The 26,268-nt window shown below is 44.7% G+C and overlaps 1 protein-coding gene across 1 annotated transcript; it reads left to right on the forward strand.

Annotated features, from left to right (window-relative positions):
• The first annotated feature begins 6,852 nt into the window (after positions 1 to 6,852).
• Positions 6,853 to 25,718, forward strand: LOC115158273 (SHC-transforming protein 2). The gene is made up of 13 exons (XM_029707022.1): positions 6,853 to 7,502; positions 12,099 to 12,169; positions 20,079 to 20,139; positions 20,235 to 20,354; positions 20,504 to 20,557; positions 20,757 to 20,808; positions 21,030 to 21,156; positions 21,493 to 21,670; positions 22,039 to 22,132; positions 22,804 to 22,974; positions 23,143 to 23,450; positions 23,711 to 23,875; positions 24,105 to 25,718. The coding sequence occupies exons 1-12, from the start codon at positions 6,858 to 6,860 to the stop codon at positions 23,837 to 23,839; spliced, it is 2,010 nt and encodes a 669-aa protein (XP_029562882.1). The 5' UTR covers positions 6,853 to 6,857; the 3' UTR covers positions 23,840 to 23,875; positions 24,105 to 25,718.
• Positions 25,719 to 26,268: the final 550 nt, after the last annotated feature.

A 26,268-nucleotide genomic window follows, 5' to 3' on the forward strand; every position in this document is an offset into this window, starting at 1 on the left:
AGTGAAAAGAAGGAAGCCTGTACAGTATAAAAAATATTCCAAAACATGCATCCTGTTTGCAATTGTAACGGCCATCAGAAGAGAGAGTAGACCAAGGTGCAGCGGAGTTAGTGTTCATTTTCAGGAATTTATTAAACAACGTGAACACTATACAAAAACAAGAAAACCGACAGCCAAACAGTACTGTCAGGTGCAAACACGAAACAGAAACAATCCCCCTACAAAACCCAAAGGAAAAACAGGCTCCTTATGTGTGACTCCCAATCAGCAACAACGAACTACAGCTGTGCCTGATTGGGAGTCACACACGGCCCAAAACAAAGAAATACAAAAACATAGAAAAATGAACATAGAACGCCCACCCAATGTAACTGTCACGGTTGTCGTTGGTTAAGGAGGACCAAAATGCTGCAGGTATGTGTATGCTCATCTTGACTTTTAATAAATTCCAAAATGAACACCAAAATAACAAAAAGAGAACGAACGATCAACAAACAGTCTGGCAAGGCACAAGGCTAAACACAGAACAATCTCCCACAAACACACAGACAAACACACCCAACTAATATAGGACTTCCAATCAAAGGCAACACCACACAGCTGCCTTCAATTGGAAGTCCAACCCAATTAACTCAACATAGAAACAGACTACCTAGACTAAACATAGAATACATGAATCTCAAACAGTGCCCAAAAACCCCCGGAATACTAAATCCCTTACTACAAAAACACCACCCTGAACCACATAAAACAAATACCCTCTGCCACGTCCTGACCAAACTACAATAACAATTAACCCTTATACTGGCAAGGACGTGACAGTACCCCCCCCTAAAGGTGCTAACCCCGGAAGCACCTCAAAAATAACAAAAACCCCAAACAACAACAAAAAATCCCCCTAAACTAAAGGGAGGGAAGGGAGGGTGGCTGCCGTCAACGACGGCACTGTGCTACACCCCCCCTCCCCAACCCACCTATATCTGGAGGTGGCTCTGGATCTGGCAGTTCCGGGCAGACGACCCACCCCGGCAGCTCCGGGTGGACGGGCCACTCGGGCTGGGCCGGAGGACAGTCGGGCCGCTCTGGCAGACCCGGAGGACAGTCGGGCCGCTCTGGCAGACCCGGAAGGCAGTCGGGCCGCTCTGGCAGACCCGGAAGGCATTCGGGCCGCTCTGGCAGACCCGGAAGGCATTCGGGCCGCTCTGGCAGACCCGGAGGGCAGTCGGGCCGCTCTGGCAGAACCGGAGGGCAGTCGGGCCGCTCTGGCAGAACCGGAGGGCAGTCGGGCCGCTCTGGCAGAACCGGAGGGCAGTCGGGCCGCTCTGGCGGCTCCTGACTGGCGGGCGGCTCTGGCGGCTCCTGACTGGCGGGCGGCTCTGGCGGCTCCTGACTGGCGGGCGGCTCTGGCGGCTCCTGACTGGCGGGCGGCTCTGGCGGCTCCTGACTGGCGGGCGGCTCTGGCGACTTACGACTGGCGGGCGGCTCTGGCGACTTACGACTGGCGGGCGGCTCTGGCGACTTACGACTGGCGGGTGGCTCTGGCGACTTACGACTGGCGGGCGGCTCTGGCGACTTACGACTGGCGGGCGGCTCTGACGACTTACGACTGGCGGGCGGCTCTGGCGACTTACGACTGGCGGGCGGCTCTGGCGACTTACGACTGGCGGGCGGCTCTGGCGACTGTTGACTGGCGGGCAGCTCTGGCGACTGTTGACTGGCGGGCAGCTCTGGTGACTGTTGACTGACGGGCAGTTCTGGCGACGTCTGACTGGGATGACGCACTTGAAGCCTGGTGCGTGGTGCTGGTACTGGACGTATCAGCCTGGGAACACGCACCTCAGAGCTAGTGCGGGGAGCGGGAACAGGACGAGCCAGACTGGGCTGACGCACTAAAAGCCCGATGCGTGGCGCTGGTACTGGAGGTATCGGCTTGGGAACACGCACCTCCAGGCTAGTGCGGGGAGCGGGAACAGGACGAGTCGGATTGGGCTGACGAACTGGATGCCTGGTGCGTGGTGCTGGTATTATCTTCACCAGACAGCTAGCACGCACCTCAGGACTATTAATAAACGCTACTCCAGGTGATAACATTAGGACACGCTCTGTAGGGTGAATGTCGTGCCTAAAACACCAACACAGTAGCTCTCTCATCCTTTTCTCCTCCAATTTTCCCATCAACTTCCTTATAGTCTCTGTTTCTCTTTCCTCCACTTTTCCCCTCACTAGCTCTGGTTCCATCCTCGGCTCCGCCGATCTGTCCGTGTGCCCCCCCAAAAAAATTATTGGGGCTGCCTCTCCGGTTTAAACGCCAGTCGCGTTCCTCGGTAGCGTTCCCGGTCCTCACCGAATTCCCCTTGCTCCTTCCTCTGCTGCTTGGTCCATTTTTGGTGGGAGATTCTGTCACGGTTGTCGTTGGTTAAGGAGGACCAAAATGCCGCAGGTATGTGTATGCTCATCTTGACTTTTAATAAATTCCAAAATGAACACCAAAATAACAAAAAGAGAACGAACGATCAACAAACAGTCTGGCAAGGCACAAGGCTAAACACAGAACAATCTCCCACAAACACACAGACAAACACACCCAACTAATATAGGACTTCCAATCAAAGGCAACACCACACAGCTGCCTTCAATTGGAAGTCCACCCCAATTAACTCAACATAGAAACAGACTACCTAGACTAAACATAGAATACATGAATCTCAAACAGTGCCCAAAAACCCCCGGAATACTAAATCAAATGCCCTTACTACAAAAACACCACCCTGAACCACATAAAACAAATACCCTCTGCCACGTCCTGACCAAACTACAATAACAATTAACCCCTATACTGGCCAGGACGTGACAGTAACACCCTGGCCTAACCAAAATAAAGAACAAAAACCCCTCTCTATGGCCAGGGTGTTACAGCAATAAGGCACTAAAGTAATATTTCAAAAAATGTGGCAAAGCAATGAACCTTTTGCCCTGAATACAACGTTTTATGGTTGGGGCAAATCCAATACAACACATTACTAAGTACCACTCTTCATATTTTCAAGCATAGTGGTGGCTACATCATGTTATGGGTATGCTTGTAATCGTTAAGGACTGGGGAGTTTTACAGGGTAAAAAAGAAACGGAATGGAGCTAAGGACAGGCACAATCCTAAAGGAAAACCTGGTTCAGTCTGCTTTCCATCAGACACTGGGAGATTAATTCACCTTTCAGCAGGACAATAACCTAAAACACAAGGCCAAACCTACACTGGAGTTGCTTACCGAGAAGACAGTGAATGTTCCTGAGTGGCTGAGTTACAGTTTTGACCTAATTCTACTTGAAAATCTATTGCAAGCCTTGACAATTTTTGTCTAGCAATGATCAACAACCAATTTCACAGAGCTTGATACCTTTTTTAAATAATGGGCAAATGTTGCACAATCCAGGTGTGGAAAGCTCTTCGAGACTTACCCAGAAATACTCACAGCTGTAATCAGTGCCAAAGGTGCTTCTACAAAGTATAGACTCAGGGGTGTGAATACTTAAGTGTGTGAGATATTTCTGTATTTCATTTTTAATAAATGTGCAAACATTTCTAAAAACATAATTTCACTTTGTCATTATGGGGTATTGCGTGTAGATGGGTAAGAAAAAACATATTTAATGCATTTTGACTTCAGGCTGTAACACAACAAAATGTAGAATATGTCAAGGGGTATGAATACTTTGAGGTCACTGTATCACTTGAGCTGAGTAGTGCAGTGTTCCAGAGCAGAATGGCTTCAGATTTATGATTGTATTTCACTCTATTAATATTCTAAGTCCACTTCCTGTGTGTCTGATAATATGACCTTGGGTTTGATTATCTGCTGCGTGACAAAATATTTTTCCCAGAAAGGTGAGCAGAACAAATCCCTGCTTAACCCACTTTGTTGTGGCTTTCTGAGATGACTCTTCCCCCTTCTGTGGTAATGTGAAAGTGAGAGAATGAGAGAGGACTACACTCTTAGAAAAAAAGGGTTCCAAAAGGGTTCTTCGGTTGTCCCCATAGGAGAACCCTTTTTGGTTTCAGGTAAAAACCCTCTGTGGAAAGGGTCCTACATGGAACCCAAAAGGGTTCTACCTGGAGTCCAAAACGGTTCTACCTGGAACCTAAAACTGTTCTTCAAAGGGTTCTCCTATGGGGACAGCCGAAGAACCAGTTTAGGTTCTAGATAGCACATTTCTTTCTAAGAGTTTAGAGTAGGGAGCTAAAAGGTCTGATCTCCTTCAGTAGGCGCCTTTAGAAGACGGTGGATAGATCTCGAGAGAGAGGGGTGGGTAAGGGGGAGACATGGGGAGAGAGGTCACACAGATGGGACGGGCTGGGATTGTTACTGGGAGTAATTCTCAGTAGAAATGTATTGTTAGCTTTGTTAGTTTTTGCCTGTTTCATGACAAATGCAATCAATGTGTGCATTTGGACATCGGATGTTACATTCTACCATTATTGGACATGAGTCACATGCCGTGGCCATATTTCCCCATCACACCGAATGATTTGAACTCATAGACCCCTTTCTGTGTTTGCAAACATAGCAGCATGAGGGCGATGTGCGCAAGTTGGTGTCAGAACAAGGGGGAGTTCTTATAGAACGCCAGCAAAAAAAAGCATTTCATACAACTTTTGTCCTGCATAATGTCCTGCTTAATATAATGTTTGTCATCATCGCAAATCAACTGCATTATACTTAAAAAACACTTCAACCAGTAAAATGTCTCTTGGCTAGCTTTTGCTACAACCTACTGTATATCAATGAGAGTTAGCATTTTAGCTAACAACTGCTGCATCCAAAATAGGTATTTTGCAAAGAACACATCCAAATATAATCTTAGCGACTATTCAAGCAAGAATCAAAACATCATTGTAAGCATATTATGAGAACCCAAAAAAGTAATTTTGTTTAGAAGTAATACAACCGTAAATCTAGGCTGTTTGTCACGGCTGTTTGAAGGAGCGGACCAAGGTGCAGCGTGTTTGTAGTTCCACATTTTTATTTATTCGTGAAACGTAATGCAATACACTAAATAACTGAATATACAACAACAACAACAACAAACCATGCCGCAGAGCGAAACAAACACTACTCAAAAGATAATAACCCACAAAATAGGAAGAAAAAAAACGAGGATCAGCTGCCTCCAATTGGAGATTAACCCAAACAATTTTAGAACTTAAACATAGAAATAGAAAACATAGAAAAACACAAAACACCCCCTGTCACGCCCTGACCTACTCTACTATAGAAAATTACATCTTACTAGGGTCAGGACGTGACAATGTTGAATGGGCGATGGCTTTCTTATTGCCGCCAGCAGTCGTGCGCATCTGTGCTTGACGTCAGTGTGTTGTGTACTGGAAAAGGGTCTATATAGTCAATCTGAATATGAATTGTTTTCATATTCTATAGCAAAAATAAATTGATTCATTCATTACAATTTTACATATGCTAGTTAGAAAATAAGTTAATTTCATCTACTTTATTGTTGACAGGTGCACATTCATTATTGCTTTTTCCTTATTATTGACTTAGGTGCAGTGCCAAACCATTTGCTAAATTATTATTTCCTTTAGTAGTTATGGATTAAGTACAAACCTTTGTATTCTATATACTGTAGGGGGATGAGTGGTGAACACTTACAGTACACACACAGAACACACACCAACCACACAGCAGAGGAGAGTACTTCCTGTTATTTGTTGCCTGTGACAGAGGATGCAGTTTGGACGCGATACTGGGGGCATTGACGTCAACACCAAAGGGAAATTGGGTTTTCTAACGTCACAGCACCCCATATTGCACAATACTAATTAATAAACGAGTTTCCCTTGAGGTGTGACTCTCTCACATTCGAAACAAGAAAAGATTGTCAAAGAGTTCATGTTCCTCAGTCAAGTCCCGGCTCTCAGTCATCATCATCCCATTATGAAATCAGAAGTGTAGAGAGCAGAGAGATAGGACATTTCAGGTATAGTGGGCTTTTCTCAAATGTTTTACATCTCTACAACCACTGATAATTCATTGCATTTTGTCAAAGTCGCAGCTGCTTTGTCTTAATATACTGGCAGCACAATTCAGTCCCATAAATGTGAAATATTGATGTTAATGTATAGTAGCTAAAATATGATGTGTATTGACTCTCTTCACTAAATAATTAATTGATGGTCTTTGTTAAAAATGGCCGCAGGCATGCATGCTTTGCTTTTGCAGTAATTGCCTACGGTATGTCTTATGGTGGGAAGCTCTGTCTTTCTGTCATTGCCACATGCAGGGACAATATAATGTGTAAATTGTGTCTGTGCTCTGCATGTAGATGCTGACTGTGTGAACGAATGAACGTGCGTGCATGTGTGTGAATGCTTGTGTGTGTGCGGTAGGAGGGAGGGTCAGGCAGATGTGTGATAGCTAATGCTGTCTGAGAGCAGCTGGGCAGGGCGAATAGACAAGCAATAACACAATGACATCACCCAGAGAGAGAGAGAGAGAGAGAGTGGGGGAGCGTGCGAGCGAGCCAGAGAAAGGGAGAAGGCTGGAGCAGGCCAGCTCAGATGCAGAGAGGCTGGAGAGTGAAATGAGCCTGTGTGAGTGGGAGAGGACCATACAGCACTCACTCAACAGGGGATACAGCTATTTCCGGAAGATTTTGCAGATTTTTTCCCTCTCTTCCATTGCACCTCTCCCCCTCCCCCTTTCCCCTTCCCCTCATCCTCTGTCAGCCTCTCTCAGCCTCTGCTTCAGGCTGCTCCTCCGGGCATGCTACTTAAGCCAAAGTATGGCCGCTTTCGCAACGACTCTGTGACCTCCTCCGACGACCTGATGCAGAGCTTAGCTATGAGCGGCAAAGTGGTGGCCACCCCGGTGGTCCTCTCCTCCGCCCCCAGCCTGCCACTTCCCCCCCTGCCTCCTCTGGAGTCCATCCCCCGGTCCTCCTCTGCAGCCCCTGCTCTGGCCGACTCCCCCTGCCTAGACGGGGAGCAGGACGCCACCACCACTTTCTGCATGCTCATCCCCAGGATGCCTCAGTGGAAGTTCTCTAACTCGCTGCTCAGTAGGAGCCCCTCCAACTCCAACTCCAGCAAGGACTCGGGCAAGGCTGCAGCCCCCTCATCGCAGGGCTCGCACAGCCCCAGTGGAACTTCTGCCCCCAATGGTCCTGTGGCCAGTCTGGCTTCTGTTTTGAACTCCTGTGACCCTGTGTGTGTCAACCCCTGTTCTCTACAGGCCATCAGCAGGCAGAGATCTGCAGTGGGCTCAGCCAGTCCAGGTGGCCACGCCGCAGGGGCTGCAGAGTGCACAGGGAGCCCCGGGGGCCACAGCGGATCCAGGGCGGGGATGAATCGCAGGACAAGGGTGGAGGGCATGTGGCTGGGAGGGGAGGACTTCAACCAGAAGGGCAGCTTCATCCACAAGCCCTCCCAGGGCTGGCTGCACCCAGACAAGAAGATCACAGGCCCTGGGGCTTCCTACATAGTCAGGGTGAGTAACCATACATGCAGCCCCTCTACAGCTTTGTGCATTACCCAAATGTTGTTATCGATCAGCATACATTTGAGCATTTCTGCATTGCATTTTTTAAGGGTCGTCTTCCATCCAGTTAAATACTGTATCTATCAGCGATAATTTGACAGCTTGTTGATGGTTTCCACCCAGAGTTCATGTTATGTTGTTCACAAACAAACCTGGTGAATAGTGAATCATTTAAATCCCCTCAGTAAAGCTTTAATAAGACAAAACTGTCAGAAGATATCCTGTTTGCAGTTAACATTTGGGACGTCTCATTCCTTAGAAACAATATCAACGTTAAGATGATTCACCACCCTAAAGGTGTCTCTTGGAAATATTTGGACATTAAAATGTCAGGCAGTGTGTTATGAACCCAATGGGTCGAGGCTGAGGAGGAATACATGATTTCATCCAGATTGATGGCTCTCTCTGCTTTGTTTGCTGTGGTGTGGTGGGGAGACTGCGTCAGCCTACAGGCTTCAGGCTTCAGGGTGGGTGGGAGGGAGGAAATAAACAGAATGGAATCGTAAACAGAACAACACATATTGCATGTGGTGAATGAGAGATGTGTGTGTGTGTGTGTGTGTGTGTGTGTGTGTGTGTGTGTGTGTGTGTGTGTGTGTGTGTGTGTGTGTGTGTGTGTGTGTGTGTGTGCGAGTGTGCTAGTTTGCGAGTGTGTGTGCGAGTGTGTGTGTGTGAGTGAGTGGCATGTTTCTTGATCTTAGTTTGATTGTTTCCACCTAAGTGAAATATTGGATGTCATATCATTTTGGACAGACATACATACAATACATAAAGTCTTAATCAGTAACAATAGTAATGGTCTTTTTACAAATCCTGATGGTAGTGGATACTTTAGGTGTTATCACACATTTGGTCACACCACACTTACCCCTCAAAGCCTGGTTCCTCTCTAGGTTTCTTCTTAGGTTCCGGCCATTCTAGGGAGTTTTTCCTAGCCACCTTGCTTCTACACCTGTATTGCTGTTTGGGGTTTAAGGCTGGGTTTCTGTACAGCACTTTGTGACATCAGCTAATGTAAGAAGGGCTTTATAAATACATTTTCTTGAAATTTGACTTACAAATAGAAGTATATCTGAGAAATATAGAAAACAAATGATAATATTGTCCAATGAAATTAGTGAGTAAGATGTAATTTCCTAGTCTAAGCCCGTGATTCTGGCTCACAATGGGTTACATCCAAGGCAGACTGTTTGACGTCAATGTCAATGATCTCCCCTCAGCAATCCCCTCTGCCCCTTCACTCTTCCCATCCCCCCTCCTCTACTCCCCCCAGCCTCAACAAAACGACATGGCTCTTTATTAGGACAGTCTAGGCCCAAGCACGCTTTCTAATTACATCACACAGGCACCATTCATTCCTATACTCCATTTAATCACAGTCGTTTGTATCCCACGTGGTAGGGAAGAACTAGGGTGACATAGCAGGGTCCATCTGCATTAACACTGAGGAGTAGTAGTAGCAGACAGCATAGAGAGAACACTCAGCCAGGGGCTTCCCTCAGCTCTAACCGTGCTATCCTCACATTAACGCCTCTGACTCTGCCATGCCTAATATAGTCCGCAGCTAAACATGCTACACTGAGAGGAAACACCAGAGAGCATTACAGGAAGTATTATGGTTGTGCCCTGCACCAGTTTTCATTAGCAGTTTGCTCTAGCCTAATCCGTTATAATAATATTTAAATGGCCCCTGCAGCAAGACAGGCAGATAAGATGTGTGTATATAAGGGACGTTTTGTCTTTTCATCCTCTCTATATAATGTGGTGTGCAGGGAGGAGCACCAGTGAATCTATTACTGTCTGTATGACAGCAGATTTATGCTGCTCTCTGCTTTTCTCTCTGTCATCATGACATACACCACATGGCCAAAAGTGTGTGGATACCTCTTGAAATTAGTGGATTCCGCTATTTCAGCCACACCCATTGCTGACAGGTGTATAAAATCGAGCACACAGCCATGCAATCTCCAAAGGAAAACATTGGCAGTAGAATGGGCCGTACCGAAGAGCTCAGTGACTTTCAATATGGCACCATCATAGGATTCCATATTTCCAACAAATCAGTCAATCAAGTTTCTGTCCTGCTAGAGCTGCCCCGGTCAACTGTAAGTGCTGTTATTGTAACGTCTAGGAGCAGCAACGGCTCAAGCGTTGGCTGGAGTGGTGTAAAGCTCACTGCCATTGGACTCCGGAGCAGTGGAAGCTCATTCTCTGGAGTGATGAATCACGCCTCACCATCTGGCAGGCCAACGGACGAATCTGGGTTTAGTGGATGCCAAGAGAATGCCTGAATGCATTGTGCAAACTGTAAAGTTTGGTGGAGGTGGAAAAATGGTCTGGGGCTGTTTTTCAGGGTTTTGGCTAGGCCCCTTAGTTCCAGTGAAGGGAAATCTTAATGATACAGCATACAATGACATTTTAGATGATTCTGTGCCTCCAACTTTGTGGCAACAGTTTGGGGAAGGCCCTTTCCTGTTTCAGCATGACAATACCCCCGTGCACAAAGCGAGGTCCATACAGAAATGGTTTGTCGAGATCAATGTGGAAGAAAATGACTGGCCTGCACAGAGCCCTTATCTCAACCCCATCGAACACCTTTGGGATAAAATTGCAATTTGGGATAAAATTGCAACTCCGACTGTGAGCCAGCCTAATCACCCAACATCAGTGCCCGACCTCACTAATGCTCTTGTGGCTGAATGGAAGCAAGTCCCCGCAGCAATGTTCCAACATCTAGTGGAAAGCCTTCCCAGAAGAGTGGAGGCTGTTATAGCAGCAAAGGGGAGACCAACTCCATATTAATGCTCATGATTTTGGAATGAGATGTTCGACGAGCAGGTGTCCACATACTTACCATGTAGTGTGTATCTTCTTTTCTGCACATTTCCACCTAGTCACTTCCTTTCTTGCACCGCGGCCAGCCAACCATCCAGGCAAGTTGAACCAGCATTTGTGGTGTGGCGGCCCTGCATCTGCCACTTCAAGAGCCAAGCCACTGCAATGCAGACTTCCTGACCTGGCAAACCGCAACGTGAGAAATAAAAAATAAAATTGCAACTTGGTTCAACTGACAGGTAGCGACAGTACAGTATACCTTTTCCACTGAGCAACATGAGCCCCTTGCCAGTCTCTCCCTGCTGGCCCCTGCTTCTATCTGGAGAGCCGAGCAGCCGCAGCAGAGATATTAGATAATAAACTTTGGCTGGAGTCGTGAACAGGATGTTCTCTGTTGCAGTGATAGTGGGGCCAGATTAGCCCCAGTAATATGATAGATATCCTTCGTTGATGTTCACTTCCTTGAAGGCAAGGCAGTGGCTGAGATGGCGTCTCTTTCAGAGAAGAAAGGCACATTTTCGCCATTTCTCTGGAATGTTTCTTGGAAACGCTGCATCACTGGTTCCAGGAAGGGAGTATTAGAGATTCTGCCGGGGGGCGGAAGGAAAGTTGAGAGCTCGATGGGACAGTGTATCGTGCGGAAGAGAGTGTGACAATGAAGGCATTGAGAGAGAGAAGGAGAGGGAAAGAGAGGGAGAAGAAGAAGACTGTCTGACTGATGGAAGACTTCCCCAGTCTCCTAATCTGGTTAGGGTGCTCATTTAGCTCTCAGGCAGAGGAGTTAGCCTGATTATTTCTCTCCCTGTCTGTGGCAGCAGCCAGCCACAACAACATATCCAGACAACAAACTAAGAAGACATTGATTGAGCTTGAGTCTAATGAGGATGCATGGACATGAATGATAGAGCGTCGACTAAGCTCCTACACCTTTGAAAGTAAAGGGGACTACCCTACAGTATACATATCCTATCTCAGTGGATGCTGGTGGGAGGAGCTATATGAGAACTCCGTTGTGGCCTATTTAAACATAATCTAATTTGGCCTATGCCTATGATGTTTAAATGACCTCGATACTGATATGGTTCAGTAACGTGGCACATTTAATGTCCCAGTATACTTAGCATACGTATCTTGTACAATAGTATTTTTGGTGTAGTAGGAGTTGATGGAGTCCCCTCTCCCAGAGCACTTTGCCTGGTCCCCAGTGACACACACACACACACACACACACACACACACACACACACACACACACACACACACACACACACACACACACACACACACACACACACACACACACACACACACACACACACACAGCTCCTCTGGGGCCTCTGCAGCTACAGTACCCTGAATACACTGGGTTCTCAGTGTTGCTAATCTAGTCATGGAGACATTATTACCACCTTAATCTGGCCATCACTCCACCACTCACACTGCCCGCAAATGACTGGGCCTTTAGTACTATGGTATAAATGATTGTCATACATGTTATGTGTTAAACATTCTGGAAATACATGCTACACTGTGTGTGATACATGCTATTGCCGTAGTCCCGCGTATCAGTGAAAAAGGCTGTCATGACAGTTCCAGTCTCATGACCTAAAGAGCTTTAATTGGATTGAGAAAAATGATCTATAGAATAATACATCTGGTTGGAAATCTATCATGTAATAAAGTATTTTTCTATCTTTTCTATCTTTGCAGTACATGGGCTGCATTGAGGTGTTAAAGTCGATGCGGTCGCTAGACTTCAACACTCGGACCCAGGTGACGAGGTAAGTGAGGGTTGATTCTGCCCTGCTATTGATGAGTCAGTAGAACCCGATCTGATTAGAAGGATAAGGTACACAGAAGAGTCACAGTGATACCAAATCAGGTATAAATTCACAGGCACGCCTGTCCTGCTTTTCACTGTAATGATATTACTAGCAAGGCCCAGAATATTGTGTATCTGGTAAACATCATTTTGACTAAGCTATTGATGCATGTAAATGGCACATGTGAGCCTTTGCTGTGTGTTTGTGTGACTGTGTGCACTCACACGTTTACATTTGTGTTTATTTGTGTACGTGTACACATGTCATGCTGGTGGTACGAAGGTGGCCAGGCGGGTGAACATATAAACATGAAAATAGCTCCGTATGAGAAAGCAAATTGGGAAAAGGTGGTGGTTCGTTTGGGGACGCTGCAGTCCCCCCTGGTGGAGGTTCTTGTGACCAAGGTTATTATAGTTTTGTGTTTTTTTATATTCATTTTTATTTCTATTAGTTTTAAGATTTGTATTTGAAATTCTATTTAGTTTAAATAATTTTTCAGATCTACTTTACTAGTTGTTTAAGTTGTATATATTACGTTTTTATATTATTTTGTTTCAGTTTTTGTTTTAGTGTTGGGGACAGAAAGTATCCTGTGTGGGAGGCTAGGAACCATGTACGTGTTGTATATACAGTGCCAGTCAAAAGTTTGGTCACACCTACTCATTCAAGGGTTTTTCTTTATTTGTACTATTTTCTACATTGTAGAATAATAGAGAAGACATCAAAACTATGAAATAACACATATGGAATCATGAGATAACCAAAAAAGTGTTAAACAAATAAAAATATATTTTATAATTTAGATTCTTCAAAGTAGCCACCCTTTGCCTTGATGACAGCTTTGCACACTCTTGTTTATTTTTTTATGGGGGGGGGGATGTTACTTCTTGCCACTGTCGGGCAGAAATGCATAAGGTGAGGGGTCAAATCAAAGGATAGGTTAGGTTTAAAGGTAGACTTACAGAAGCGAGATGACGTAGATGTGGGAAGTAAACAGTAGTAGTGAGTCAATTTCCACAACAACCAGGAGCGTTGAAGTGCAAAGCTAAACTTCTCAGCTGTTTTGGTCCCGTAGCTACCACGTTGTAGCAGGGTGAAGAATCCGTGCACATGCGCAGATAGTTTGTTTGACTGTGTGAGAGCAAAGTTTTGCATGGTGCTCATCTCAATGGGTGTGTTCGATCAGATCACTTTTGTCAAGTCGCCTTTCATTCTGGAGATAAAAACTGTCCGACTGGCTCCTACATGTAGACTGCATGAACTTTACAAAAATCATGTGATCAAAGGTCATTAAGTTTTGACTGCAGAAGACTGCAAGTTTTTGCAGTTGCTCTTTACCAACTTCATCCTGCAGCCATCGCCTGCATTGTGGGAGGCTCTATTGCCAACGAATCATTAGGGTGTTTCAGTTTAACCCACGTGAACAGGAACCAATTTGCCGTGATTTATGTGTACAGTGGATATACAAATAAATGTGATATTTGAGGCTTTGTCTCACTAATTGATTGTACAATGTGTACACACATCATATTATATTATGATTTCAGTTTGTGAGTGTGTGATATGAGGGTTAGAAACAACCTGTACGCTCTCGTTGGCTGGCCCTGGCTTCAAACTCGTCGCAAAACCCACTGGCTCCAGGTCATCTACAAGTCTTTGCTAGGTAAAGCCCCACCTTATCTCAGCTCACTGGTCACCATAGCAGCACCCACCCGTAGCACGTGCTCCAGCAGGTATCTCTCACTGGTCACCCCCAAAGCCAATTCTTCCTTTGGCTGCCTTTCCTTCCAGTTCTCTGCTGCCAATGACTGGAACAAACTGCAAAAATCACTGAAGCTGGAGACTCATATCTCCCTCACTAGCTTTAAGCACCAGCTGTCAGAGCAGCTCACAGATCACTGCACCTGTACATAGCCCATCTGTAAATAGCCCAGCCAACTACCTCATCCCCATACTGTATTTATTTATTTATCTGGCTCCTTTGCACCCCAGTATCTCTACTTGCACATTCATATATGCATATATATACACTGCTTAAAAAAATAAAGGGAACACTTAAACAACACAATGTAACTCCAAGTCAATCACACTTCTGTGAAATCAAACTGTCCACTTAGGAAGCAACACTGATTGACAATAAATTTCACATGCTGTTGTGCAAATGGAATAGACAACAGGTGGAAATTATAGGCAATTAGCAAGACACCCCCAATAAAGGAGTGGTTCTGCAGGTGGGGACCACAGACCACTTCTCAGTTCCTATGCTTCCTGGCTGATGTTTTGGTCACTTTTGAATGCTGGCGGTGCTTTCACTCTAGTGGTAGCATGAGACGGAGTCTACAACCCACACAAGTGGCTCAGGTAGTGGAGCTCATCCAGGATGGCACATCAATGCGAGCTGTGGCAAGAAGGTTTGCTGTGTCTGTCAGCGTAGTGTCCAGAGCATGGAGGCGCTACCAGGAGACAGGCCAGTACATCAGGAGACGTGGAGGAGGTCGTAGAAGGGCAACAACCCAACAGCAGGACCGCTACCTCCACCTTTGTGCAAGGAGGAGCAGGAGGAGCACTGCCAGAGCCCTGCAAAATGACCTCCAGCAGGCCACAAATGTGCATGTGTCTGCTCAAACGGTCAGAAACAGACTCCATGAGGGTGGTATGAGGGCCCGACGTCCACAGGTGGGGGTTGTGCTTATAGCCCAACACCGTGCAGGACGTTTGGCATTTGCCAGAGAACACCAAGATTGGCAAATTCGCCACTGGCGCCCTGTGCTCTTCACAGATGAAAGCAGGTTCACACTGAGCACGTGACAGAGTCTGGAGACGCCGTGGAGAACGTTCTGCTGCCTACAACATCCTCCAGCATGACCGGTTTGGCGGTGGGTCAGTCATGGTGTGAGGTGGCATTTCTTTGGGGGGCCGCACAGGCCTCCATGTGCTCGCCAGAGGTAGCCTGACTGCCATTAGGTACCGAGATGAGATCCTCAGACCCCTTGTGAGACCATATGCTGGTGCGGTTGGCCCTGGGTTCCTCCTAATGCAAGACAATGCTAGACCTCATGTGGCTGGAGTGTGTCAGCAGTTCCTGCAAGAGGAAGGCATTGATGCTATGGACTGGCCTGCCCGTTCCCCAGACCTGAATCCAATTGAGCACATCTGGGACATCATGTCTTGCTCCATCCACCAACGCCACGTTGCACCACAGACTGTCCAGGAGTTGGCGGATGCTTTAGTCCAGGTCTGGGAGGTGATCCCTCAGGAGACCATCCGCCACCTCATCAGGAGCATGCCCAGGCGTTGTAGGGAGGTCATACAGGCACGTGGAGGCCACACACACTACTGAGCCTCATTTTGACTAGTTTTAAGGTTTTACATCAAAGTTGGATCCGCCTGTAGTGTGGTTTTCCACTTTAATTTTGAGTGTGACTCCAAATCCAGACCTCCATGGGTTGATAAATTGGATTTCCATTGATTATTTTTGTGTGATTTTGTTGTCAGCACATTCAACTATGTAAAGAAAAAAGTATTTAATAAGATTATTTCTTTCATTCAGATCTACGGTGTGTTGTTTAAGTGTTCCCTTTATTTTTTTGAGCAGTATATATTCTGCACATCTACCATTCCAGTGTTTAATTGCTATATTGTAATTACTTCGCCACCATGGCCTATTTATTGCCTTACCTCCCTTATCCTACCTCATTTGCGCATGCTGTATATAGACTTTTTCTACTGTATTATTGACTGTATGTTAGTTTATTCCATGTGTAACTCTGTGTTGTTGTATGTGTCTAACTGCTTTGCTTTATCTTGGCTAGGTCGCAGTTGCAAATGAGAACTTGTTCTCAACTTGCCTACCTGGTTAAGTAAAGGTGAAATAAAAAATATATAAATAAATGTAAAAAATACATGTTTACTTCGCCATAATAAAGAACACATTTCATTAACAAAGGCAACACTGCCATGTTGATCTGAGCCTTGCTGTTGGAAAACCACATTACATGCTGACCAGACCGCGCGTGTGTCCATGTGCGCCATCGCACGCATTTTGACGCGATCAGACACGATCAGGACATGCAGGTTGAAATATCAAAACGAACTCTGAACCAACTATACTAATTTGGGGACAGGTCGAAAAGCATAAAATATTTATGTCAATTTAGCTAGCTAGCTAGCTGTTGCTAGCTAATTTGTCCTCGGATATAAACATTCGGTTGTTATTTTACCTGAAACGCGCAAGGTCCTCTACTCCAACAATTAATCTACAGATAAAAAGGTTTTAAAAAATCATTTCTAGTAATCTCTCCTCCTTCAGGCTTCTTCTTCTTTGGACTTTATATGGCGGTTGGCAACCAACTTTAAGGTGAATTACCACAACTGACTGGACTGGAGTGTGGACCTCAGTTCATCTATCAAACATCTATGTGGGTATATGCTTCTAAAAACCAATGAGGAGATGGGAGAGGCGGGACCTGCAGGGTGTCAATTGTCACAAAGAGAACTAAATTATATTTTAGCACCTGGCTACGCAGCCGCTCGTTGACGTGCACCAGCAGTGTGGGTGCAATGATTGAATAACATGTATGTATATATTTATTTTGCAACGCTCGCGCACACGACACCAGACGTGTAGTCAGCATGTAGTTTCCGGTTTTTATCAGTCGCAGATGAACCACCCCTGACTTCATTCCTCTACTGTCGTTTGCTGTTTGTTGCTTTCGCTTTACCATTCAAACGTCCCCGATATCTGCGGTGCAGCTCATAGCAACGTCATCTCGCTGTCTACTTTTAAATTAGAAAGTCAATGTCAATGTGACCCGCCAGATTCAGGTTTGAAAACTCCATAAAAAAATGTATTAAATTAAAAAAAAACTTCAATTCCTGCCCCCCAAAAACCTACAACTGAACATCATTTATGATGGTTTAATTTTATTTTCATTTCAGTTTTTGTTTACTTGCTTGTGACCCTGCTATTTTGGTCTGAGCAGAGGTAAAAAAATACCCTCAGAGGTGGTGATGCTACATTGTGTGTAATCTTGAACACCAGACAGATCTTTCTCTCCTCCATGATCGATTGCCAGTAATCTGAGCCCCCCCCCCCCCCCACACACACACGGTTTAAGTGCAGGGGGAGAGGCAGAAATTGAGTGATGGAGAGATCTATTATTGATGATGTTCGCTAATGACTGTTGAGAGCTGAGCTGCAGTGGTCCACGCGGACACTCCCCTGCCTGCCTGCTGGAATATGCATGTAGGAGACAACAAGGAATAGGGAGAAGAGCAGAGATTGAAAATGTATGTATTTATGACAGTGTTATGGCAAGATCTATGAAATAATGAATTAAACAGTGTTCCATTTGAATAACTTAGTAGCATAATAAGAAGTTCAATATTGCCATTTCTTTCAGAATGACATCTGTTTACATTATACTGTTATTGTTTAAGGATGTTGAAGAAGAGATTGGGGATGTCTCCATTTTACCGTGCATTCCGGATTCATTCATTTAATTGAATTACATTTAGTTGAGGTTTCCTGTTCCGCTTCTATTTGGTTTTTCCTGTTGTGTCTTTTCTGGAGTCACTTGTTATTTATCAGAGTAAGAAAGAGCCTGACATTCCCCATGACACATCTTTAAAGACTGACTGGAGAGACTGACTGGAGAACACTGATTATCAGTCGGTCCAGCATGAGTCTGGAGGTCTTCTTTGACAGGTGTCAAAGTGTGATGGTTTTGGGCCAATATTCTACAAACCCACATGAACAAAGACTATATTATACTATGGTATAAATACTATAGTGTTCACTGTAGTGTTTTTTCCTGTTAAGTCCACATAAACACTACAGTGAATACTGTAATATTCACTGTAGTATACTGCAGTATGCACAGTTAACGATAGTATAAATAATGTAGTAAAAGAAAACTGTAATATATACTAAAGTAATTAATGTAGTGTTTTTGCAGATTCTAGTACACTGTAGTATTTACTGTATTGTTTTTCAGAATGTACTATACTATTGAATTTACTGTAATGTTTTTGCGGACTGTAGTATACTGTATTATACTACGACATTACTGTAGTATTTACTATTGTGTTTTTGTTTGGTTATCTTTGATTATCATAGAAGTGGGGGATTTCTTCTTCAGGAAACTTACTGGAGAAATACTAAAAGAGCACATTTTCCATAACCTGTACGACTGGGGTCTGAACAGATAGTTCAGAGCTTCTGCGCTTTTCCATAACCTGTAGGGAACACAATAAATGGTCTATAAATAAATGTAGGTTTCTCACTTATGGATGGCACAAATTGCAATATGGGTGAGGGGAATGGGCAGGGTATATGTCAATTAAATCCTATAATAGTTACTATAGTTGCGGACTGTAATGTTTTTGCGGACATTACTGTAGTATTTACTACAGTGTTTTTTTAAAACTGATAATACTGTAGTGTTTACTATAGTATTCTACAACATTCTATAGTAAGTAAGTACTACAAATGATCGAGGGATACTACAATGTGTAGTATAGTATTCTACAGTACACTACTGTTTACTATATCATTCTTTAGTAAGTACTGTAGTATTCTATAGTAAACTGTAGTATTATTTTTATGTGGGATGGGACTGTACTTGGCCAGGAAAGATAATGCAAACAAACACTCACGTCCATTATCCATGTGTAAAGGACGTCACGCTGCTTGTTTAGCGAGTACCACTTCCTCCTGATTCGTCTTACACGAGGCACAAACCCAGGACCTCTGCGTTGCTAGCACACATGACAGCCCTCCTGAAGCATCTTACTAGTCGCACCACATGAAAAGCTAGATATTTGGTAGTGCAAGTGGGGACACTTCAGGCTGAAGAGTAAGTTTCACACATTGCATGCACTAATATTCTCCCAGGCGGCGAGTTGAGTCTCTTTGAGAAGTCCTTTACTGGAGACGGCCGCTCCTGCTTTTTAAATATTTACGAGTCAATTGATAGGGGCCGGGTCCTTGACTCTGGCAGCCAGCCGCACCTGTCCCCTCTGTCCCCTGACAGACCCTGTGTTCCGGCTAACTGCCACCACACAAGGGGATATCATCAGACATCATCACTCATAAGTCCCCAATGCTCCCCATGCTCACAGCCTAATGACATAGAATACACTGCAGTAGTACACCACACGCTTCTGATTGGAAACAAAATGGAGAGGAAAATGAATGCAAATCAAATAGAGCCTGATGAGCACATAAATCATCAGACCAAGACATTACGCTGTTACTTTCAATCATGCTGAGATACTTGTGTTCCTTACCCTAATATAATTTACAGGGGAGAATTTGTTTATGTGAACTCTAAATGTGATTATGATATTAAGTGTTCCTGTTAGCCTTGTGTAACCTGAGATTAGACGTCTGCTGTCCTGCTTTATTCTGAGGGCCCCTGTGTCCTTTGAACGGAGATGGATTGGTGACTCCTGACCTCTGACCATGGCCTGAGGCTGAGGGAAGGGCCACTGACCTGCTCTTTTTATAGTTTATGCAACTACTTTACCCGTACGCTGTCTATAGGATGATGATGATGATGGAGTACAGTTAGACTTTTCAACCTTTTCCCATGTAGCTGCTTGAAGCTGAATTCCAAATGAACCCCTGGCCTCTATCCTCTAGGCACTTTAGTTGATCTGAAAGGATTGGCTAGATGTATCCAATATGGCAAGATGCCCTTCTAGCCTATCAAAGGGCAAGATGGAACTATTACCATGATGCTCAGATCTGGTGTTTGTAAAGGGTATGGTTTAGGGGAGATTTGGGATTCATTATGGGGGTAACTGTCTGTGTGTTGTCATTCTGACCCCTCCACCTCTCCTCTCCCCCTCTCCACCCACCCAGGGAGGCCATCAACAGACTGTGTGAAGCTGTGCCTGGGGGTAAAGGGGCCTGGAGGAGGAAGGTGCGTGAACGTATTTTGATGCAACACTAGTTAAATTGTGTATGTGGGTGTGTGTGTGTGATGCTAAGCCCAGGCTCTGTGCTCATGTCCTGTAGAACATTAACAAGGCCATGCAGTCCATCATGGGGAAGAGTAACCTGCGCTTCGCTGGTATGAGCATCGCTGTCAACATCTCTATAGAGGGTCTCAGCTTGCTCATCCCCACCACACGACAGGTTGGAGATCTCTTCAACTAATGCAACACAAACAATACATTTCAATCTTTAGAATCCTGTTGTCCTAACATGATAGCTGATTTGTAGATTATTTGATGTGATGAAGGATGGATATAAAAGCTGCACCTCCCTCTCTTCCTCTTTCATAGGTGATAGCACACCATCCCATGCAGTCCATCTCCTTTGCCTCTGGGGGAGACACGGTGAGAGTTTGCAGCATAAGTGCACTTTGTGCTTTCCTTTCTCTGTCTGTTTGTTGACATGGGCGGCTTGGCAGACTGCATGTCTGACTTGGTTGCTTTTGACCGCTTTCCAATCCCATGACTTCATGATCAATACGGCCTCTAATGCAATTATATCCTAATTCATCAGAGTTTATTGAGGTTTTTCCCTCTGTTGCAGGACACGCCCGATTATGTTGCTTATGTGGCCAAAGATCCAGTCAATCAGAGAGGTATCTCCTTACACACTATTCAGTTTACTATTGTATTTCATAAACAGAAACAAAGCTATGCAGTTTCTTCCTGGCATTAAACGCATTAGGATTTGCTGGCATTATGGTTTATTAATGCTTGTTTAACTTAAAGATATAGGTTTTTCTATTTTTTCTTGAAAATATAAGTTGTTATCCTCACAGTGGCGTTGCGGCACTCATATCCTCTATGTTCTCTTCAGCATGCCATATCCTGGAGTGTTGTGACGGTTTAGCTCAGAATGTCATCAGCACCATCGGGCAGGCCTTCGAACTGCAGTTTAAACAGTACCTCCACAGCCCTCCCAAAGCCATCCCCACCATGGAAAGGTGAGACAGGGCCACTGCAGTGAATCTGGGATGATGACACGCGCTCAACTCAATATGAAACTCAAATATTTTAGCTCAGTCACTTGCTAGAAATGTGATGTGCTCAGATTTCAATCCATCGAAATCAAAACTGTTATTTAAAGCGGAGTGTCACCAGGTAGACAGGAGAATTGTGACGTACCTGCTCTGCTCTGGTTTCAAATGTATCTCCTGCTACCAACAATAGAACCATTCAACTCTAGTGTTTAACGTTATCGAATGTGGAGGAGGTATCTGATCCCTTTTCTTGTCATAATTGGGGATTAAATTACCTCTATTCTAACCGTGTCACCTCAGGAACATCAGGACAGAAGACTCGGCGTGGGGAGATGACGAGGACTCGTTGGAGCACGACTACTACAACAGCATCCCTGGGAAGGTGCCTCCTTTTGGGGGAGTGGTGGACTCAAGGCTGAAGCCTTGTACGGCCTTGCTGGGCCACGTCCACAGCCAACCAGAGAGCAAGGCAGTGCAGGTGATTGCCTAGCCTCCAGCCTCACCACCAAACCCTTTGATATAGTATTTCTGGACACATGACTTATGACCTTGCCTGGCTTTTCAACATAAAGTCTCAGAGAAGAGAGAGAACTGTGAGCATACAGTAGCAGGGAACCCAATAACTGTCTTGTAGATGTGCCTGCTACATAATTACAAGAGATTGATATCACTCGAGATAGAAACCAGGCCTCTGGGTTAGCTAATTGGTGAGAGGAAAGTCTTGCTCATACCCTGCAGCCTATACTGAGGATTCAAACATATGGTGTCTGTAGAAGTGGAACTTATTTATTACCCGGTGGTCTGAAGAGTCTAATGCTAATGTGAGTTTTGGGCATCTGTTTTTAGATGGGTTCTCCGTCCAGGAGAGACACAGCTTCCTGCCCTTCAGGTCAGCTGTGCTACGAGCTTCACTGGGATACTGAAAACAACAGCAGCTCAGGTGAGACACTATGTACCGTAATTTCCGGACTATAAGCCGCAACTTTTTTACCACACTTTGAACCTCGCGGCTTAAAGAATGACGCGGCTAATATATGGATTTTTCCCGCTTTCAATTTTTTTTAATTTTTTTTAAAAACACATTCTGTGACGTGCTCAGTTTTTTGGCGGCATGAAGCTTTCATTAGACCAATGAAATTGCCGAACGGGTTAAGGTCAAACAACTTTTTTGTTTACTGTTTAGATTAAATCGAGTGCTCTCAAACTTCCCATCATTCTGATTACGGTAGTCATTTTACGTTAAAGCCTATTTATTTTTGTTACAAGCCGTGTTTCGTTAAAGCCTATTTATTTTTGTTACAAGCCGTGTTTTGTTAAAGCCTATGTAAAGTTCATTTGTTTCAATGTACCGGTAGGCACCTGCGGCTTATAGACATGTGCGGCTTATTTATGTTCAAAATAATATATTTTTTTTAATTCAGTGGGTACGGCTTATAATATTCAGGTGCGCTCAATAGTCCGGAAATTACGGTAGTCTGATATGGTACTACAGGTCACAATACTGCAAGTCACAGATATTACAATGTTTGTGGATACTTTATTTTTTAAGTAAGAATATTGCAGAGAGTGTGTAAGTAGCTATGTATTAGTAAACTGAGTTGTGATTGACAGGTCTGACATCAGATGGTTACCAGCGGGCAGATGGCCAGCCTCCGGGGAGCAGGGACTATGAGGAGCACCTATATGTGAACACCCAGAGTCTGGAGGGATTGGAGCAGGGAGCAGAGGGCCACAGGGGGGACTGGGGGCCAGACAGCCCCATGAAAGACATCTTTGACATGAGTGAGTCTCATCAACAGCTATCCATCCACTGACACAATAGAGATATTATTATTCACGATGAAGGGAGTATCTGGGAAATAGGGTTGGCATGTATGGATGATGTCATTCATGTTACAGGTTCCACGTGTGTGCCATGCATGTGTTCTCACTTTTCCTGGTTCTCTGCAGGACCCTTTGAGGATGCTCTAAAGATGCACGAGGCTGGTGGTGTCGGTGGTAACGGTGGGGTGTGTGTTTTGAAGGACCAGTGGCCCAGCCCGCCCCGACGTCGTGCCCCTGTCGCCCCTACAGAGGAGCAGCTCCGGCGGGAGGCCTGGTACCACGGTCGTATGAGCCGCCGTGATGCTGAGAAACTGTTGGTCCGAGACGGGGACTTCCTGGTACGAGACAGTGCCACCAACCCAGGCCAGTATGTCCTGACGGGCATGCACTGTGGTCTGCCCAAACACCTGCTACTGGTGGACCCAGAGGGAGTGGTGAGTGATAATCACCTCACATTTAACAGTCACCTATTGACATCAATGCATGACTAAGTGAAAATTCTACTTAAGTGAACATTAGGATTTGCCCCATAGAGTATATATTTTATATGGAAATGGTGTCAGCCACTTAGCTATAGCCTAGCATTAGCATTGTTGAGTGCAAAACAATAGTATCAGAAGCATTGTTGTTAGCATCCTTAAATATGTGGTGACCTGCTAACATCTGTTAGCCCACTCCTCCTCGTCACTGTCAGGTACGCACCAAAGACATGCTGTTTGAGAGCATTAGTCACCTGATCAGCTACCACCTGAAGAACGAGCTGCCCATCGTGGCGGCCGAGAGCGAGCTGCACCTCAAACAGGTGGTCCGGAGGAAACAGTGACCCAGCCAGCCACAGAGGGGATGACTTTCTGAAATGGTAAGAGACAGCAATGACAGCCCAAAGTGATTGTGCTCAGCACTGCCTAGTTCTAGATTAAAATGACAGTCTTGTGATAACCTTTGTTTCAGTGTGGGCAGATTATTGATACATGATACTGTATTAATAAAGTTTATGTTCTAGATTTTTGTCTTCTATTGGTCTAGTTCTCTAATATGTGTTTGAGTGATATCCTTTGAAAGTTTTCCAATTTTGCCTGTTTCACCAGGAGTCAGAGGTGTGTCCATGTAAGCCCAAGGGAGGAAGATCTTCACTGCCATATCCATATCCCCAGAATCAGAGCGTTCACTGGGGTAGGAGGACACAGGCGAGTCCCTCTGCCCAGGACACAGGGGCATCGCTACAGTACTTGGCTTCCTCCCGCAGTGCCCACAACTGTCCACCATTTCCACCTGAACTCTCAGCATGCAGTCATTAAGCTAACAAACACCTGGATGCCTCAGAACAGGAGGTAACAGACCAGACAATCGCAAGGATGGAATTCTAGGTCAGAGGTCACAGATGGTCCAAGGTCAGATGACATCATCACAGTGACAAACAGTAGTTGTTCCATAGGAAATCATTATTTTCGAGTGCATGATGATGTTGCACCTCATACTGAATCTCAAACTGCTGTAGTCATGCACAGTCCCAGAATGATTTGGGTTCCCTGTGTCTTTCACTGAACAAATGTGAACATTCATAGACAAAAAACATTGTAAATGATATGTAAGAAACTCCTGGCAGAAAAATATCACTCAATTGTTTCATCAGAATGCAGTTCTTTGCTCCTCAGACATTGGGATGCTTTAATGGACTTTTATATACTGTTCATCTGCAGCAGTAGCATCTGCACCTTCATGAGATTTATTCATATGTAATCTCAGGACCAAATTCTGCAGGCTTTAAATATCTGATAGCATATACTTTAGAGATACAGTACTAACCAGACACAAACCTAGAACATGTGTCTGTCCCTCTGTCCTCTCAATATCCACAAGACTACATAACACACAATACATGGGCAGAACTCTGAATATCAATGTGATTGTTCAATTATAACCACATACTTGTCAAAGTGTTTGTATCGGACAGTCATAGCTCGTCATTGAATACCTACCCGAGTTGTGTATTATCAAGCCTACTGTATGAAGAGAGCACTGGTCAGAGCCTGTACTCTCAGAAGGCAGACTACATTACTACAAATGACTCAGTGTATATATAATGAACATCTCCTCAGTTCAGTTCAGTGCCTTAATTGTCCATGTGTTTCATATCTTTCCTCTCAAATCGCTTGTAAAGTGTCATAAATTCTACATCTACCACCGAAGAAATACAGTAGTGTGGAATGTATGTATGCCCTGAGAGCAAATTACACATTTTCTTGCCATGCCAAACCATACTTTAATCAATGGATAGAGTGGACTGAAAGAAATCATCCATTTTTATTGTGAAACTTCTATAAGCTGCTGATTAATGGGTCGGAGGGGATACTGTATACTGTAGCACCTCCCACAGTGTGTTCTGATTGGTTGTCCTATTATGTGCTTCCTGTTCTATTGTACGAGTCCTCCAATCAATAATCTTTGCGGGCATGGGCCCTAACTGATTTGATCAGGATTCTGTGTTAATGGCAACATGTTTGATCAATAGATAGGGGATCCTTTGGTCTCTGCTGTGTCTGTCTCAAAGGGGAAAGACAGAGGACATGGCTTTCTGTGATGTTAGTTACTTTATGCAACTTTTCTAAAATGACCCCTTTGCTTTCTCAGGGCTTTCTTGTATCTACTCTTCTTTGAACTAAATGCATTTTTTGCAATAAAATATGTCAAAATTAAGGTTATTCAAATGTGCCTGATTTAGGGCTGACCTCAATCAGTCAACTGGTTGATGTTTGGTCGTTAGGCTGTTGGTCGACCAAGATTGTTTTAGTCGAGCAGTAACAGATATATACAGTCCATTCGGAAAGTATTCAAACCCCTTGACTTTTTCCACATTGTGTTACGTTACAGCCCTATTCAAAAATGTATTAAATCGTCGCCCCCCACCCTCATCAATCTAAACAAAATACCCCATAATGACAAAGCAAAACAGCGTTTTAGAAATTTTGCAAATGTATAAAAAATACAAAACTGAAATATCACATTTACATAAGTATTCAGACCCTTTACTCAGTACTTTGTTAAAGCACCTTTGGCAACAATGAAAGCCTAGAGTCTTCTTAAGTATGACGCTACAAGCTTGGCACACCTGAATTTGGGGAGTTTCTCCCATTCTTCTCTGCAGATCCTCTCAAGCTCTGTCAGGTTGGATGGGGAGCATCGCAGTGCAGGTATTTTCAGGTCTCTCCAGAGATGTTCGAACAGGTTCAAGTTAGTGCTCTGGCTGGGCCA

This window comes from Salmo trutta, chromosome 22 (assembly GCF_901001165.1).
Source record: "Salmo trutta chromosome 22, fSalTru1.1, whole genome shotgun sequence".
NCBI classification, from domain to species: domain Eukaryota; kingdom Metazoa; phylum Chordata; class Actinopteri; order Salmoniformes; family Salmonidae; genus Salmo; species Salmo trutta.

Bases quoted from the DNA above. Each gene is read 5' to 3' on its own strand.
- LOC115158273 (XM_029707022.1), top strand. From the start codon at position 6,858: ATGAGCGGCAAAGTGGTGGCCACCCCGGTGGTCCTCTCCTCCGCCCCC. The intron at 20,140-20,234 runs GTGCGTGAACGT...CATGTCCTGTAG, and splicing joins AAGGGGCCTGGAGGAGGAAG to AACATTAACAAGGCCATGCA. The intron at 22,133-22,803 runs GTGAGACACTAT...TGTGATTGACAG, and splicing joins TGAAAACAACAGCAGCTCAG to GTCTGACATCAGATGGTTAC.